At 65.2% G+C, this 14419-nt stretch overlaps 1 protein-coding gene across 1 annotated transcript in view; it reads left to right on the top strand.

The window, feature by feature from the left end:
• The window catches only part of CDEST_00145 (Putative AMP-dependent synthetase/ligase domain, Condensation domain, AMP-binding, ANL), a gene marked incomplete at both ends in the record, with an annotated part of 34440 nt that continues 20021 nt past the window's right edge, over positions 1-14419 (top strand). The window contains one exon of the mRNA XM_062916304.1: positions 1-14419. This exon is cut by the window's right edge and continues 20021 nt beyond it. Within this exon, the coding sequence (XP_062772355.1) occupies positions 1-14419 (14419 nt within the window).

Here is a 14419-nt window from a genome sequence, read left to right on the forward strand (position 1 = left end):
ATGGCACCAACTACTACCCCCCAAAACTTCACCCAGGCGTCTGCAGAGGCTTCCCTGCTTTGGCAACGCCACTTTGAGAAGCTCGATGCCTCGTCGTTCCCCGTGCTGCCGTCTCACCTGAAGAGACCTCATGCCGCTGCCGAAGCCGAATATAGCATCGATTTCCCGGCGGCGGCCGCGGCTCAGCAAGGCCTTGACTCCATCACCGTCGTGTGCCGGGCCGCCCTCGCCGTGCTCCTCGCCCGCTACACCCATGCATCTGAGGTCTTGTTCGGCATTGCGGCCGAGGGTCATTCCGGTCCGACCCAGAACGTGTTGCCTACCCGTGTCTTTTGCGACCCTCACCAGAGTGTTTCCTCTCTCCTCCAAGCCGTCTCGGCTCACGATGCCGCCGTTCGCGGGCTCAAGCATGCCGGTCTAAACCTGGACAGCGTCCGCCACGCCGGAGACTTTGGCGCCGCCGCGTGTGATTTCCAGACCGTGCTGGCCGTCACCTCCTCCAGCAGCATCCCCACCACCACCACCACCACCACCACCACCACCAACAACAACACCTTCACGCCACCCTCCCTCGACCGCGCCCTCTTCATCAACTGCCGCGTGGCCAAGGGCTCGGCGTCGATTCTCGCCAGGTACGACGAGAGCGTTCTCGACGCCCGCCAGGCCGACCGTTTCCTGCGCCAGCTCGGCCTCCTAATCAAGTTGTTCCAAGCCACTACTACCGTGAACCAGCTACCCCTTGGCGAGCTTGACGTCCTCACGGCCGAGGACCGAACCGAGATCCAGGGGTGGAACGCGGCGCCGCTGGTGCGCCACGACGTCTGCCTCCACGACGTTGTCGCCCGCCGCGCCGCTGAGGCCCCGGACAGCCCGGCTGTGTACGCCTGGGACGGCGAGTGGACGCACGCCGAGCTGGACCGCGTCTCGTCTCGCCTCGCGGTCCACATCCAGTCCCTGAAGCTGGACGCCGGCCACGCCGTGCCACTCTGCTTCGAGAAGTCCAAGTGGATGGTCGCCGGCGTGCTCGCCGTGCTCAAGGCCGGCCACGCCTTCGCCCTCGTTGACCCGGCGCACCCGGCCGCCCGTGTCGCCCAGATATGCCGGCAGACCTCGGCCACTTTTGCCCTCGCGTCCCGTCTCCACGCCGGTACCTTCACCGGCCTCGTTTCCCGTACCATCGTGCTCGAGGACTCCCTGCTTGAATCTCTCTCCGCGGCGACGGCAGCAGCACGCTTCTCACCCGTCGCGAAGCCTCACGACCTGGCCTACATCATCTTCACCTCCGGCAGCACGGGCGAGCCCAAGGGCGCCATGCTCGAGCACCGCGCCTTCGCCTCCTGCGCCCTCGAGTTCAGCCCGGGGCTCGGCATCGACAGGGACACACGCTCGCTGCAGTTCTCCTCGTACGCCTTCGGCTCCAGTCTCGCGGAGACCATGTGCACCCTCATGCAGGGAGGCTGCGTCTGCATCCCCTCGGACCACGACCGTATGAACGACGTCGCCGGCTTCATCCGCCGCGCTCGCGTCAACTGGTCGACCCTGACCCCGTCCTTCGTGGCGACCATCCCGCCCGAGAGCCTCTCCGGGCTCAAGACGCTGCTTTCCGGCGGCGAATCTTTCTCGGCGTACCAGCGGGACGCCTTCGCCGGCCGCATCCGCGTCATCAACGCCTACGGCCAGAGCGAGAGCTCGACCATGGCCGGCGCCGCGCGCGTGTACGCCGACACCACCGACCTGCAGAACATCGGCCGCGCCCTGGGTGCCCGGTACTGGGTCACGGACCCGGAGGACCCGGGCCGGCTCGCCCCGATCGGCGCCGTCGGCGAGCTGCTGATCGAGAGCGCCGGCATTGCCCGGGGCTACGTCGTCCCGCCTCCGCCGGAGCAGTCTCCCTTCCTCGACGCCGCGCCGGCGTGGTACCCGGCCGAATGGCGGCAGACGCAGCGGGCCAACGGATACCGGTTCTACCGGACCGGAGACCTCGTCTGCTACAGACCGGACGGCACCGTCGCGTACCTCGGCCGCCGGGACTCGCAGGTCAAGATCCGCGGCCAGCGTGTGGAGCTCGGGGACGTCGAGAGCCATCTGCGCAAGGCTCTCCCGGGTCATCTGACGCCCGTGGCCGAGGCCGTGAAGCGGTCCCGTGAGGCGAGCAGCGCGTCCCTCGTCGCGTTCCTCTTCGGTCCGTTCCAACCGCACGAGGCCAAATACGACGGACAGGAGGCTTTCATCCTGGACAGTGGTACCTCTCAGCGTCTGAGGGCGCCTCTGCAGAAGGCCCTCCCTGACTACGCCGTCCCCTCGTATTTCGTCCGCATGCGGCAGCGTCCGACCATCGTCACGGGCAAGACGGATCGGAAGGGTCTCCGTGCCATCGCCGCAAAGCTCATCGAGGACCTCATCCAGAGCGCCATTTCCTCGCATTCGGACGGTGCCTCCTCCTCCTCTTCTGTCGATGGTGTTGAGCCAAAGACTGCTGAGGACCGGCTGCGGCAGATGTGGTTCCGCAGCTTGCAGCTCCCGGCCTCCTCCAATAGCCAAGGAGCCAACTTCTTCGAGCTCGGCGGCGACTCTATCGTGGCCATCAAGCTCGTTAACATGGCCCGGTCCGTCGGCATCGAGCTGACCGTCACCGACATCTTCCAGAACCCGACGCTGAAGGATCTGCTCACGACGATCCGCCAGGATACGTCCCAGGACGGGTCCGTTATCACGGCAACGCCGTACACGGGGCCCGTGGAGCTCTCGTACGCCCAGGGCCGCCTCTGGTTCCTGGACCAACTCAACCAGGGCTCTTCGTGGTACCTCGTCCCCTTTGCGGAGCGTCTCCGCGGCCCCCTCCAGATCGAGGCTCTCACAGCCGCCTTGCACGCGCTGAAGCAGCGCCACGAGACGCTCCGGACCACCTTTGAGGAGCACGACGGTGTGGGCATGCAGGTCGTGCACGAGAGCCACGTCCGGGAGCTCCGCGTCATCGACGTATCCTCCGTCTCCGAGAGCTACGAGGAGATCCTCCGCCAGGAACAGACGACGCCCTTCGACTTGGCCACCGAGCCCGGCTGGCGCGTTGCCCTGCTCAGACTCGGAGACGAGGACCACGTCCTCTCCATCGTCTTCCACCACATCATCTCGGACGGCTGGACCATTGACCTCATGCGTAAGGAACTCGGCATCTTCTATTCCGCCGCCCGCCGCAGCGAGGACCCCCTGGCCCAGCTGGCCCCCTTGCCCATCCAGTATCGCGACTTCGCCCTCTGGCAGAAGCAGGAGGCGCAGGTGGCCGAGCACCAGAGGCAGCTGGACTACTGGACGACCCAGCTCAAAGATAACTCCCCGGCCGAGCTCTTGTGCGATAAGCCGCGGCCCGCGATGCTCTCCGGAGACGCCGGGGAGATCCACTTTGAAGTGTCCGGCCGCCTATTCTCCCGTCTGCAGGCCTTCTGCCGCAACCAGCAGGTGACCCCGTTCGCCGTGCTCTTCGCGGCCTTCCGCGCGACGCACTTTCGTCTCACGGGCGCTGAGGACGCGACGATCGCCGCACCCGTGGCCGGCCGGAGCCGCTCCGAGATCGAGAGCCTGCTCGGGTTCTTCGTCAACATGCAGTGCCTCCGGACGGTCGTCGAGGCGGACCAGACGTTCGGCCGGCTGGTGCAGCAGGTGAGGGCGACGTCGACGGCGGCCTGGGAGCACCAGGACGTGCCGTTCGAGCGCATTGTCTCGGCGTTGCTGCCTGGGTCCCGCGATCCCTCGAGGAATCCTCTCGCCCAGCTTGTCTTTGCGCTGCATTCCCAGCAAGACTTCGGCCGCATCCGGCTGGAGGATGTCCAGGGCGAGTCTTTGCCCACGGTAACGACGACACGCTTCGACCTGGAGTTCCATCTGTACAGGGAACAGGACCGGTTCAGGGGCCACGTCCCTTTTGCGTCGGACCTGTTCGAGAAGGCCACCATCAGCGGTGTTGTCGACATCTTCCTCGAAGTCCTGCGCCGCGGCCTCGACGACCCGGATACGCGTATTGCGACTCTGCCCCTGGCTGACACGGCGGCCATGGCGGAGGTTCACCGGATGGGCCTGCACAACGTCCACAAGACGGACTATCCCCGGGACGCCAGTCTCGTCGACCTGTTCCGCGAGCAAGTCGTTGCTCACCCCAAGGCGGTGGCTGTCATGGAAACCTTTTCCAACAAGACGAAGCTGACTTACACCGAGCTGGACCAACAATCCGACCGACTTGCCGGCTGGCTCCGTCGACGCCGACTCGCCCCGGAGACCCTCGTCGCCGTTCATTCTCCCCGGTCCAGTCTCACCATTCTGACATTCCTCGCCATTCTCAAGGCCGGTTTGGCTTACCTCCCGCTCGATGTGAACATGCCCCTCGCGCGCGTCGAGGCCATCCTCTCGGCGGTCAAGGGCTCCACCGTCCTGTTCTTGGGCGAAGACACGCCTCGGCCGGAGATCAAGGTTGCAGACGTTGAGATCGTCTCCATCACAGACGCCTTGAACGACAACACCACCACCGTGGATGCCCGCCATGCAAGCGATGCCACGGCCGGCCCAACAGCCACAAGTATCGCCTACGTCATGTTCACCTCCGGATCGACGGGCCAGCCGAAAGGGGTCATGATCGAGCACCGCGGCATCGTCAGGCTCGTAAGGCAGAGCAATGTCAGCACCAAGCTGCCGGAAACCCCGCGTGTTGCCCACATGTCCAACACGGCCTTCGACGCCTCGACATGGGAGATCTGGTCGGCCCTCCTCCACGGCGGGACTCTTGTGTGTATCGACTATTTCACGGCGCTCGACAGCAAGGCCCTTGCCGCAGCCTTTATAGAGCACCGCATCCAGGCCGCCCTGCTGCCCCCGGCCCTGCTCAAGCAGTGTCTGTCCAACGCGCCGGATATGCTGCGCGGGCTGGCGCTGCTCTTCGTCGGCGGCGACCGGTTCGACGGCAGAGACGCCATCGAGACCAAGGCCCTCGTGAAGAACGGCGGCGTCTACAACGCGTACGGTCCGACGGAGAACACCGTCATGGCCACCGTCTACGAAGTCACCGACGAGGACGCCTGCTTCGCCAGCGGCGTGCCCGTCGGCCGCGCCGTGAGCAACTCGGGCGCCTACATCATGGACCCCATCCAGCAGCTCGTACCCGTCGGTGTCGTGGGCGAGCTGGTCGTGACCGGGGACGGCCTCGCGAGGGGGTACACGGACGCGGTGCTCGACCGGGACCGATTTATCCACATCTCCGTCGCCGGCCGGGAGGTCCGTGCGTACCGGACCGGCGATCGGGTCCGGTATCGGCCCACCGACGGCCAAATCGAATTCGCCGGCCGCATCGACCAGCAGGTCAAGATCCGCGGCCACCGGATCGAGCCGGCCGAGATCGAGCAGGCGGTCCTCGCCCACGGCGCGGTCCTCGACGCCGCCGCCGTCGTCCGCCGAGCCAAGGACGCCGCCGGCTCCGATACCACCACCTCGGAAGAGCCCGAGATCATCTGCTTCGTTGTGGCGCGGGACGACGACGCCGCCGTCAACCACACGCCCATCCGCGACGACGAGACGCCGGGCAAGGTAGGCAGTAGAGACGACGAGTTTGCGAGACTGATGGAGCAGCAGATCTGGCACCGCCTCCGGGCCGTGCTGCCGCGCTATATGATCCCCTCGCGCGTGCTTGTGCTCGAGGGCGGCATGCCCCTGAACGCTAACGGTAAGGTCGACCGTCGAGAACTAACGCGCAGGGCGCAGAATATGGAGAGGAGCAGCATGGCGTTGGGCTGTGGTGGCGGGGCGAGGGAGTCCCCCGTGGCGCCGCGCAACGAGGTCGAGGCCGCGCTGTGCGAGGAGTTTGCCGATGTTCTCGGCCTCGAGGTCGGCATCACGGACAACTTCTTCGATCTGGGGGGACACTCCCTCATGGCCACGAGGCTGGCCGCGCGCATCAGTCGCCGCCTTGAGGTCCGCGTGACGGTCAAGGAGATCTTTGACCAGCCCATCCTCCTCGATCTCGCGGCAACCCTCCGCCGAGGATCGACCCAGCACAGTGCCATTGTCCCACGTCCCTACGAGGGACCCGTCGAGCAGTCGTTCGCCCAGGGCCGCCTTTGGTTTCTCGAGCGTCTGTACCCAGGCCTGACGTGGTATCTCTCGTCCTTTGCCTCCCGCCTCAAGGGAGACCTGAACGTCGCGGCCCTACAGACAGCGCTGCTGGCGCTCGAGGAACGACACGAGGGACTGCGCACGACGTTCCAGCAGATCGACGGTGTCAACGTGCAGGTCATCCAGCCCTTCGTGCCCAAGCAGCTACGCGTCGTCGACATCCCCGGCGGCTCCGAGGAGCAGCTGATGCTGGCCCTGAAGAAGGAGAACTCGACCCCATTCAACTTGGAGACCGAGCCCGGCTGGCGTCCCGCCCTTCTCCGGCTCGGCGAAAAGTCATACGTCTTGTCCATTGTCATGCATCACATTATTTCGGACGGCTGGTCCCTCGATATCCTCCAGCGCGAGCTGGCCACCTTCTACGCCGCGAGCCTCCGCAACAAGAACCCGTTGTCCAGGGTGAGCCCGCTGCCCATCCAGTACCGTGACTTCGCCATCTGGCAGAAGGAAGAGGCCCAAGTGGCCGAGCAGGAGCGTCAACTGGCATACTGGAAGGGCCAGCTTGATGGCAGCCAACCCGCGACTCTGCTTTTGGACAAGCCCAGACCGTCCGTTCCGTCCGGCACAGCGGTCGTCCACGAATTCACCGTGGACGGCGACATGTACCGGGACCTCCAGAGATTCTGCCGGAAGCAGCAGACGACGCCCTTCTCAGTGCTCTTCGCGGCCTTCAGGGCAACGCACTTCCGCCTCACAGGCATCGAGGACGCCACCATCGGCACGCCCATCGCCAACAGGAACCGCCAGGAGCTCGAGGACCTCATCGGATTCTTCGTGAACCTGCAGTGCATCCGGACCTCCTTGGCCGACGACGAGACCTTTGGGACCCTTGTCCGGCAGGTCGTCTCGGCCATGGCGGCGGCCTCAGCGAACCAGGACGTCCCCTTTGACCGGCTCGTTGCTGAGTTGCGGCCTGGGACACGCGATGTCTCTCGACACCCCTTGGTCCAGATGACGCTCGCCGTGCACTACCAGCAGAACCTCGGCAAGCTGCAGCTTGAGGGGCTGAGTTCCGACCCCCTGAACGCAGCTGAGACTTCGCGGTTCGACCTCGAGCTTCACTTCTTCCAGCAGAGGGACCGTCTGCAGGGCGTCATCATGTTCGCCAGGGATCTCTTCGACCCGGTGTCTATCAAGTCCATGGAAACCGTCTTCTGCGAGGTCCTCCGACGCGGGCTCGAGGATCCGTCCGTCCCGATTGCTTCCATGCCGTTGACCGACGGTCTCTCGGTGATCACCGACAACAAACTCGACCTCGTGGCCCGGACCGAGTATCCGCGGGACGCCAGCATCCCGGCCCTGTTCCGGGAGCAAGTTTCCCTCTCTGGCGACGCCATCGCCGTCAAGGACAGCACTTCACAACTTACCTATTCCGAGCTCGACCGACAGTCGGACCGGCTGGCCTCCTGGCTGGTCCGTCGAGGCTTCGCCCCCGAGACCATGATCGGCGTCCTGGCCCCGAGATCCTGCGAGGCCATCGTGGCCCTGATGGGAATCCTCAAGGCCGGCCTGGCGTATCTGCCGCTTGATGTCAATGTGCCCCTCGGCCGTTTGGAGAGCATCCTGTCCTCCATCGAGTACAAGAAACTCCTGCTACTCGGTGCCGGCGTGCCCGTGCCAGCCACGCAGCTGGACGACGTCGAGTTCCTCACCATCGCCGAGGCCCGTGACGGTGACTCCAAAATCGCCGTCGTTAAACAACTCCCATCACCCACGGCAACCAGCCTGGCGTATGTCATGTTCACGTCCGGTTCCACGGGTCGTCCAAAGGGAGTCATGGTCGAGCATCGGGGTATCGTCAGACTGGTCAAGAACACCAATATCCAAACCCAGGCCCAGTCTGCCGTTCCCGTCGGCCACATCGCCAACCTCGCCTTCGACGCGGCCACCTGGGAGATCTATACCGCCCTCCTCAACGGCGGGTCCCTCATCTGTATTGATCACACAACCGTCCTGGACGTCGCTGCGCTGGGCCGCGTATTCGAGCAGGAAAAGGTCAAGGCCGTCATGTTCACGCCCGCGCTGCTCAAACAGTGCCTTGCCGAGTCCCCGTCGACCATCAAGGGCCTCGAGCTCCTATTCGCATCCGGCGACCGCCTCGACGTTCAGGACGCCCTGACGGCGCAGGCACTGGCCAAGGGCGGTATCATCAACGCACTGGGCCACACGGAGAACACGGTGTACTCGACGGCCTTCCACATGCGGCCGGCCGAGCTCTGCATCAACGGCGTGCCCGTCGGACGCGCCATCAGCAACTCGGGCGCCCTTGTCCTCGATCCCCAGCAGCGTCCCGTGCCGCTCGGCGTCATGGGCGAGCTCGTCCTGACGGGCGACGGCGTGGCACGCGGCTACACCGACCCGGCTCTGAACAAGGGCCGGTTTTTCGACATGACGACCGCGGACGGCGAGACAACGCGGGCGTACCGCACCGGAGACCGCGCCAGATACCGGCCCGTCGACGCCCAGATGGAGTTCTTCGGCCGCATGGATCAGCAACTCAAGATCCGCGGGTTCCGGGTCGAGCCGGCCGAGGTCGAGCAGGTCCTGCTCCGCCACCCAGCCGTCCGGGACGCCGCCATCGTCATCCGGAAGCAGCCGGAAGACGTCCACAGCGTCGAGATGGTCGCTTTCCTCGCCGCGAGGGACGACGAGCTCGCCGAGATCCCGCAGAACGAGATTGCCAGCCGCGTCGAGGGCTGGGGCAACCACTTCGAGACGAGCACCTACGTTGACATTGACCAGGCCATCGACGCGTCCGTTGTCGGCAACGATTTCCTCGGCTGGACGTCCATGTATGATGGGACGGATATCGACAAGGGCGAGATGCAGGAGTGGCTGGACGACACGATGGACACGATCCTGGACCACCAACCGGCCGGCCGCGTGCTTGAGATCGGCACCGGCAGCGGCATGATCCTGTTCAACCTCGGCGGCGGCCTCGAGAGCTACGTCGGCCTCGACCCCTCAGAATCAGCCGTCTCTTTCGTCCAAAGCAAGATCCAATCCGTCCCCGCGGTGGCCGGCAAAGCCCAGGTCTACGTCGGCACCGCAACGGACGTGCCCAGCCTCGAGGGGCTCCGGGCCGATCTCGTGGTGACCAACTCCGTGGCCCAGTATTTCCCTTCCATCGAGTACCTACTACAAGTCATTGACGGTCTTACTCGGATCCCCGGCGTCAAGCGTCTTGTGTTCGGCGACATGCGGTCCTGGGCCATCAACCGCGACTTCCTGGCCTCCCGGGCGCTCCGGGCTCTCGGGCCGGCCGCCACCAGAACCGAGATCCGGCGTAAGATCGCCGAGCTCGAGGACCGCGAGGAGGAGTTCCTCGTGGACCCGGCCTTCTTCGCCGGGCTGACGAGCCAGTTCCCCGATCGAATCTGGCACGTCGAGGTCCTCCCGAAGCGCATGAGGGCCACCAACGAGCTCAGCGCGTACCGCTATCAAGCCGTCATCCACGTGCGAGGGCCGCCGGGCCGTGAGCCTCAACAGGCCGTACATGTCATCGACCCGGAGTCCTGGCTCGACTTCAAGGTCTCCCAGCTCGACCGCAACGGCCTCCTCGGTCTGCTGCAGGGGTCTCCCGACGCGCAGACCATCGCCGTGGGCAACATCCCCTACAGCCGCACCATCGTCGAACGGCTGCTCGTCGAGTCCCTGGACGAGCCCGACGTGCCCGGAACCCTGGAAGGTGCGGCCTGGATCTCGAGCGTCCGCGAGACCGCCGCCCAGTCGCCGTGCCTCTCGCCATTCGATCTCGTCCAGCTGGCCCGGGAGTCCGGGTTCCGCGTCGAGCTCAGCTGCGCGCGGCAGCGCTCGCAGAACGGCGCCGTCGACGCTGTGTTCCACCGCTTCGAGCCGGGCCACGACAACGGCCGCGTGCTGGTGCAGTTCCCGACGGACGAGCTGCTGCAGGCCCGGTCCCTCAGCCTCATGACCAGCCGGCCGCTGCACCGCCAGCAGAGCCGCCGGGTCGAGGCCCAGGTCCGCGAGTACCTCCAGACGCTGCTGCCGCCGTACATGATCCCGAGCCAGATCTCGGTGCTCGATCAGCTCCCGGTCAATGCCAACGGAAAAGTTGACCGTGGCCGCCTCGCGCTGCGGGCCCAGACGGTGGTGCCGAGGGCCCGCAAAGCCGCGGCCTACGTCGCCCCTCGTACCGAGGTGGAAGGCATCCTCTGCGAGGAGTTCGCCGACGTCCTCGGCGTGCAAGTCGGCGTGACGGACAACTTCTTCAACCTGGGCGGCCACTCGCTCATGGCAACGAAGCTGGCGGCCCGTCTGACCCGGAGACTCGAGGCGCGGGTTTCGGTCAAGGATATCTTTGACAGGCCGGTCCTCGCCGACCTCGCCGCCACCGTCCAGCAGGGCTCCAAGAAGCACAACCAGATCCCCTCACACCCGTACGCTGGCCCTGTCGAGCAGTCCTTCGGTCAGGGGCGTCTCTGGTTCCTCCACCAACTCGGCCTCGGCGACTCCTCCGGCTACCACATGCCGATCGCCGTCCGGATGGCCGGCCCGCTTGACACGGACGCGCTCCGGGTCGCCCTGGCCACCCTCGTGCGACGCCACGAGACGCTGCGGACAACTTTCGAGGAGCACGACGGCGTCGGCGTACAAGTTGTGCAGCCGGCGAGCGACACGAACGGTGACCTCTGTGTGATCGAGGTGCCCGACGGCCGGTACGAAGACATCCTGAAGCACCAGCAGGCGAAGCCCTTCGACCTCACTTCGGAACCGGGCTGGCGCGTCGTGCTGCTGCGTCTCGGGCCCGAGGATCATATCCTCTCCATCATCATGCACCACATCATCTCCGACGGGTGGTCCTTCGACATCCTCCAGCGCGAGCTGACCCTCTTCTACGCCGCCGCCCTGCGCGGCCAGGAGCCCGCCATCTCCCCGTTGCCGATCCAGTACCGAGACTTCGCCGCCTGGGAGAAGCAGGACGCCCAGGTCGCCGAGAACGAGCGGCAGTTGGACTACTGGAAGCGCGAGCTGGCCGGCAGCCAACCCGCGACGCTGCTGTGCGACAAGCCGAGGCCGGCCACCATCTCGGGCGACGGCGGCCTCGTCGAGCTGTCCGTCCAAGGTCCCGTGTATGAAAACCTCGAGAGGTTCTGCCGCACCCACCAGGCCACGTCCTTTGCCGTCCTGCTCGCCGCGTTCCGCGCCACGCATTATAGGCTGACTGGCGACGATGATGCGACTATTGGTACCCCTATTGCCAATAGGAGCCGGTCCGAGCTGGAAGACCTCATCGGATTCTTCGTGAACACGCAGTGTATGAGGATTGCCATGGACGATACCCAGACGTTCGACGGGCTGGTCCGCCAGGTCCGCTCGACCGTCACGTCCGCGTTCGAGAACCAGGACGTCCCCTTTGAGCGCATCGTGTCCTCCCTGCTGCCCGGGTCCAGGGATACCTCGCGCAACCCGCTGGTGCAGATCATCTTCGCCGTCCACTCGCAAAAGGATGTCGGGAAAATCCAGCTCGAGGGCCTCACGGGGACGACGTTGCCCTTCACCCCGACGACGAGGTTCGATTTCGAGTTCCACCTCTTCCAGGAGGAGGGCCGGCTCCGGGGCAACGTCTTCTACTCGACGGACCTCTTCGAGGAGAAGACGGTGCGGACCGTGGTGGATGTGTTCCAGGAGGTCCTGCGTCGGAGTCTCGAACAGCCGCAGGTCCCTCTCTCCGGCCTGCCTCTGACCGATGGATTGCCGGCCCTGCGCGATCTCGGCCTGTTGCAGGCCGCCACGCCCGAATACCCCCGGGACTCTAGTGTCGTGGATCTCTTCAATCAGCAGGCCTCGTCCCACCCCGACTCCGTTGCTGTCAAGGATGCATCGTCTCAGCTGACGTACGCTGAACTCAACAACCAGTCGGATAAGCTTGCGTCCTGGCTGCGCCAGCGTAGGCTCCCCGCCGGCTCCCTCGTTGGAGTGTTATCCCCTCGATCTTGCGAGACCATCGTTGCCCTTTTCGCCATCCTCAAGGCTGACCTCGCCTATTTGCCGTTCGACACCAATGTGCCCACCGCCCGCCTCGAGGATATCCTGTCGGAGGTGTCTGGCGAGAAGCTTGTATTAGTCGGGGCTTCAGTGCCCATGCCGGACCTTGGCGTGCCCGACGTCAAGCTGGTCCGCATCGTCGACGCCATGACGGCGTCTCATCAAAGGCAGCAGAACGGCCTCGTCGCAGCAGCGCCGGGCCCGAAGGCCACCAGTCTCGCCTACGTCATTTTCACCTCCGGCTCGACCGGCCGCCCCAAGGGTGTCATGGTCGAGCACCGCGCAATCGTCCGTCTCGTCAAAAACACCAATAAGCACCTGCAAATCAGCGCAGGGTCCAGCATGCCCCACGTCTCGAACCTGGCTTTTGATGCAGCGACGTGGGAGATTTATGCACCGCTGCTCAACGGCGGCACCCTCGTGTGCCTCGACCAGATGACGGTCCTGAGTCCCCCGCTGCTGCTCGAAGCCTTCCGCGTCAACAAAATCGCCGTGGTCTTCTTCACGACGGCCCTGATGCGCCAGCTGCTCGAGGAGATGCCGTCCATCATCGGCAGCCTGGACGTCCTGTTCACCGGCGGCGAGACGATGCGGCCCCAGGACGCGTTCAAGGCCCGCGGGCTCGTCAGGAAGGCCCTCTGCCACGTCTACGGACCGACAGAGAATACCGTCTTCAGCACCATGTACACAATGAAGTCCGACGAGGGTTGCGTCAACGGGCTGCCCATCGGACGCGCCATCCACAATTCGGGCGCTTTCGTGATGGACTCGCGCCAGCAAATCGTCCCTCTCGGGGTTATCGGCGAGCTCGTCGTCACAGGAGACGGGCTGGCCCGCGGGTACACGGATGCGAGTCTCGACCTGAACCGTTTTGTGCAGGTTACAGTTGAAGGCAAGTCTCTGCGCGCGTACCGGACGGGTGACCGGGCGCGCTACAGGCCGGCGGACGGCGAGATCGAATTCATCGGCCGCGTCGACAACCAGATCAAGATCCGCGGGTACCGCATCGAGACGGCCGAGGTGGAGACCGCCATCGCCGGTTTGTCCGGGGTGCGCGATTCGGCTGTTGTGGTCCGGACGTTTGAAGACCAGCAGCCGGAAATGGTCGGCTTCGTCACGGTCCACTCGGATACCGAAGTGGGTCCATCGGAGACGGAAGACGGCAACGGTGATCCGAACGGCCCCACTCCCGTCGCCGCAACGGAGCGGGACGTCCGGAAGCGTCTCCAGGCCGCCCTGCCGTCCTACATGGTCCCGTCGCAGATTATCGTTGTCGATCACATGCCCCTGACGGCGAACGGAAAAGTCGACCGCCGCGAGCTGGTCAGGAGGGCCCAGACGACTCTGCGGACCAGCACGGTCTCGCTCCGCGTTGCGCCCCGTAACGAAGTCGAGGCGACGCTCTGCGAGGAGTATGCCAAGGTGCTGGGCATCGAGGTCGGCATAACTGACAACTTCTTCGACCTCGGCGGCCATTCGCTGATGGCGACGAAACTGGCCGCCCGGATAAGCCGCAGGCTGGATGCCCGCGTGTCGGTCAAGGACATATTCGACCAACCCGTCCTCGTCGACCTTGCGGCCATTATACGTCCCGGTTCAACACTCCACAGCCCCATAACTCCCATGCCGTACTACGGCCCGGTCGAGCAATCCTTTGCCCAGGGCAGACTTTGGTTCCTCGACAAGCTGAACGCCGGGGCCCTATGGTATATGATGCCCCTCGCGGCGCGTCTCCGAGGCCCCTTGCGTGTGGATGCCCTGTCTGCCGCGATCAACGCGCTGCAGGAGCGCCACGAAACCCTGCGCACGACGTTCGTCGAGCAAGACGGCGTGGGCGTGCAAGTCGTCCACCCGCCGCGCCCCGTCGAGCTGAAGGTCGTCGACCTCTCGGCCGCCCGTGACGGCGAACGCAGCTACGTCCAGCCGCTCAAAGACGAGCAGACGACGCCCTTCGACCTGGCCTCCGAACTGGGCTGGCGCGTGACGCTGTATCGCCTCAGCGAGAACGATCACGTGCTGTCCATCATCATGCACCACATCATCAGCGACGGCTGGTCCGTCGACATCCTCCGCAAGGAGCTCGGCGCCTTCTACGCGGCGGCGATCCGCGGCGAGGACCCGTTGTCACGCGTGCGACCCCTTCCTATCCAGTACCGTGACTTCGCCGTCTGGCAGCGCAACGACGTCCAGGCCGTCGACCAGAAGAAACAGCTCGAGTATTGGACCGAGCAGTTGGCCGATAGCACACCGGCCGAGT

Source organism: Colletotrichum destructivum, chromosome 1, assembly GCF_034447905.1.
Source record: "Colletotrichum destructivum chromosome 1, complete sequence".
NCBI lineage: Eukaryota > Fungi > Ascomycota > Sordariomycetes > Glomerellales > Glomerellaceae > Colletotrichum > Colletotrichum destructivum.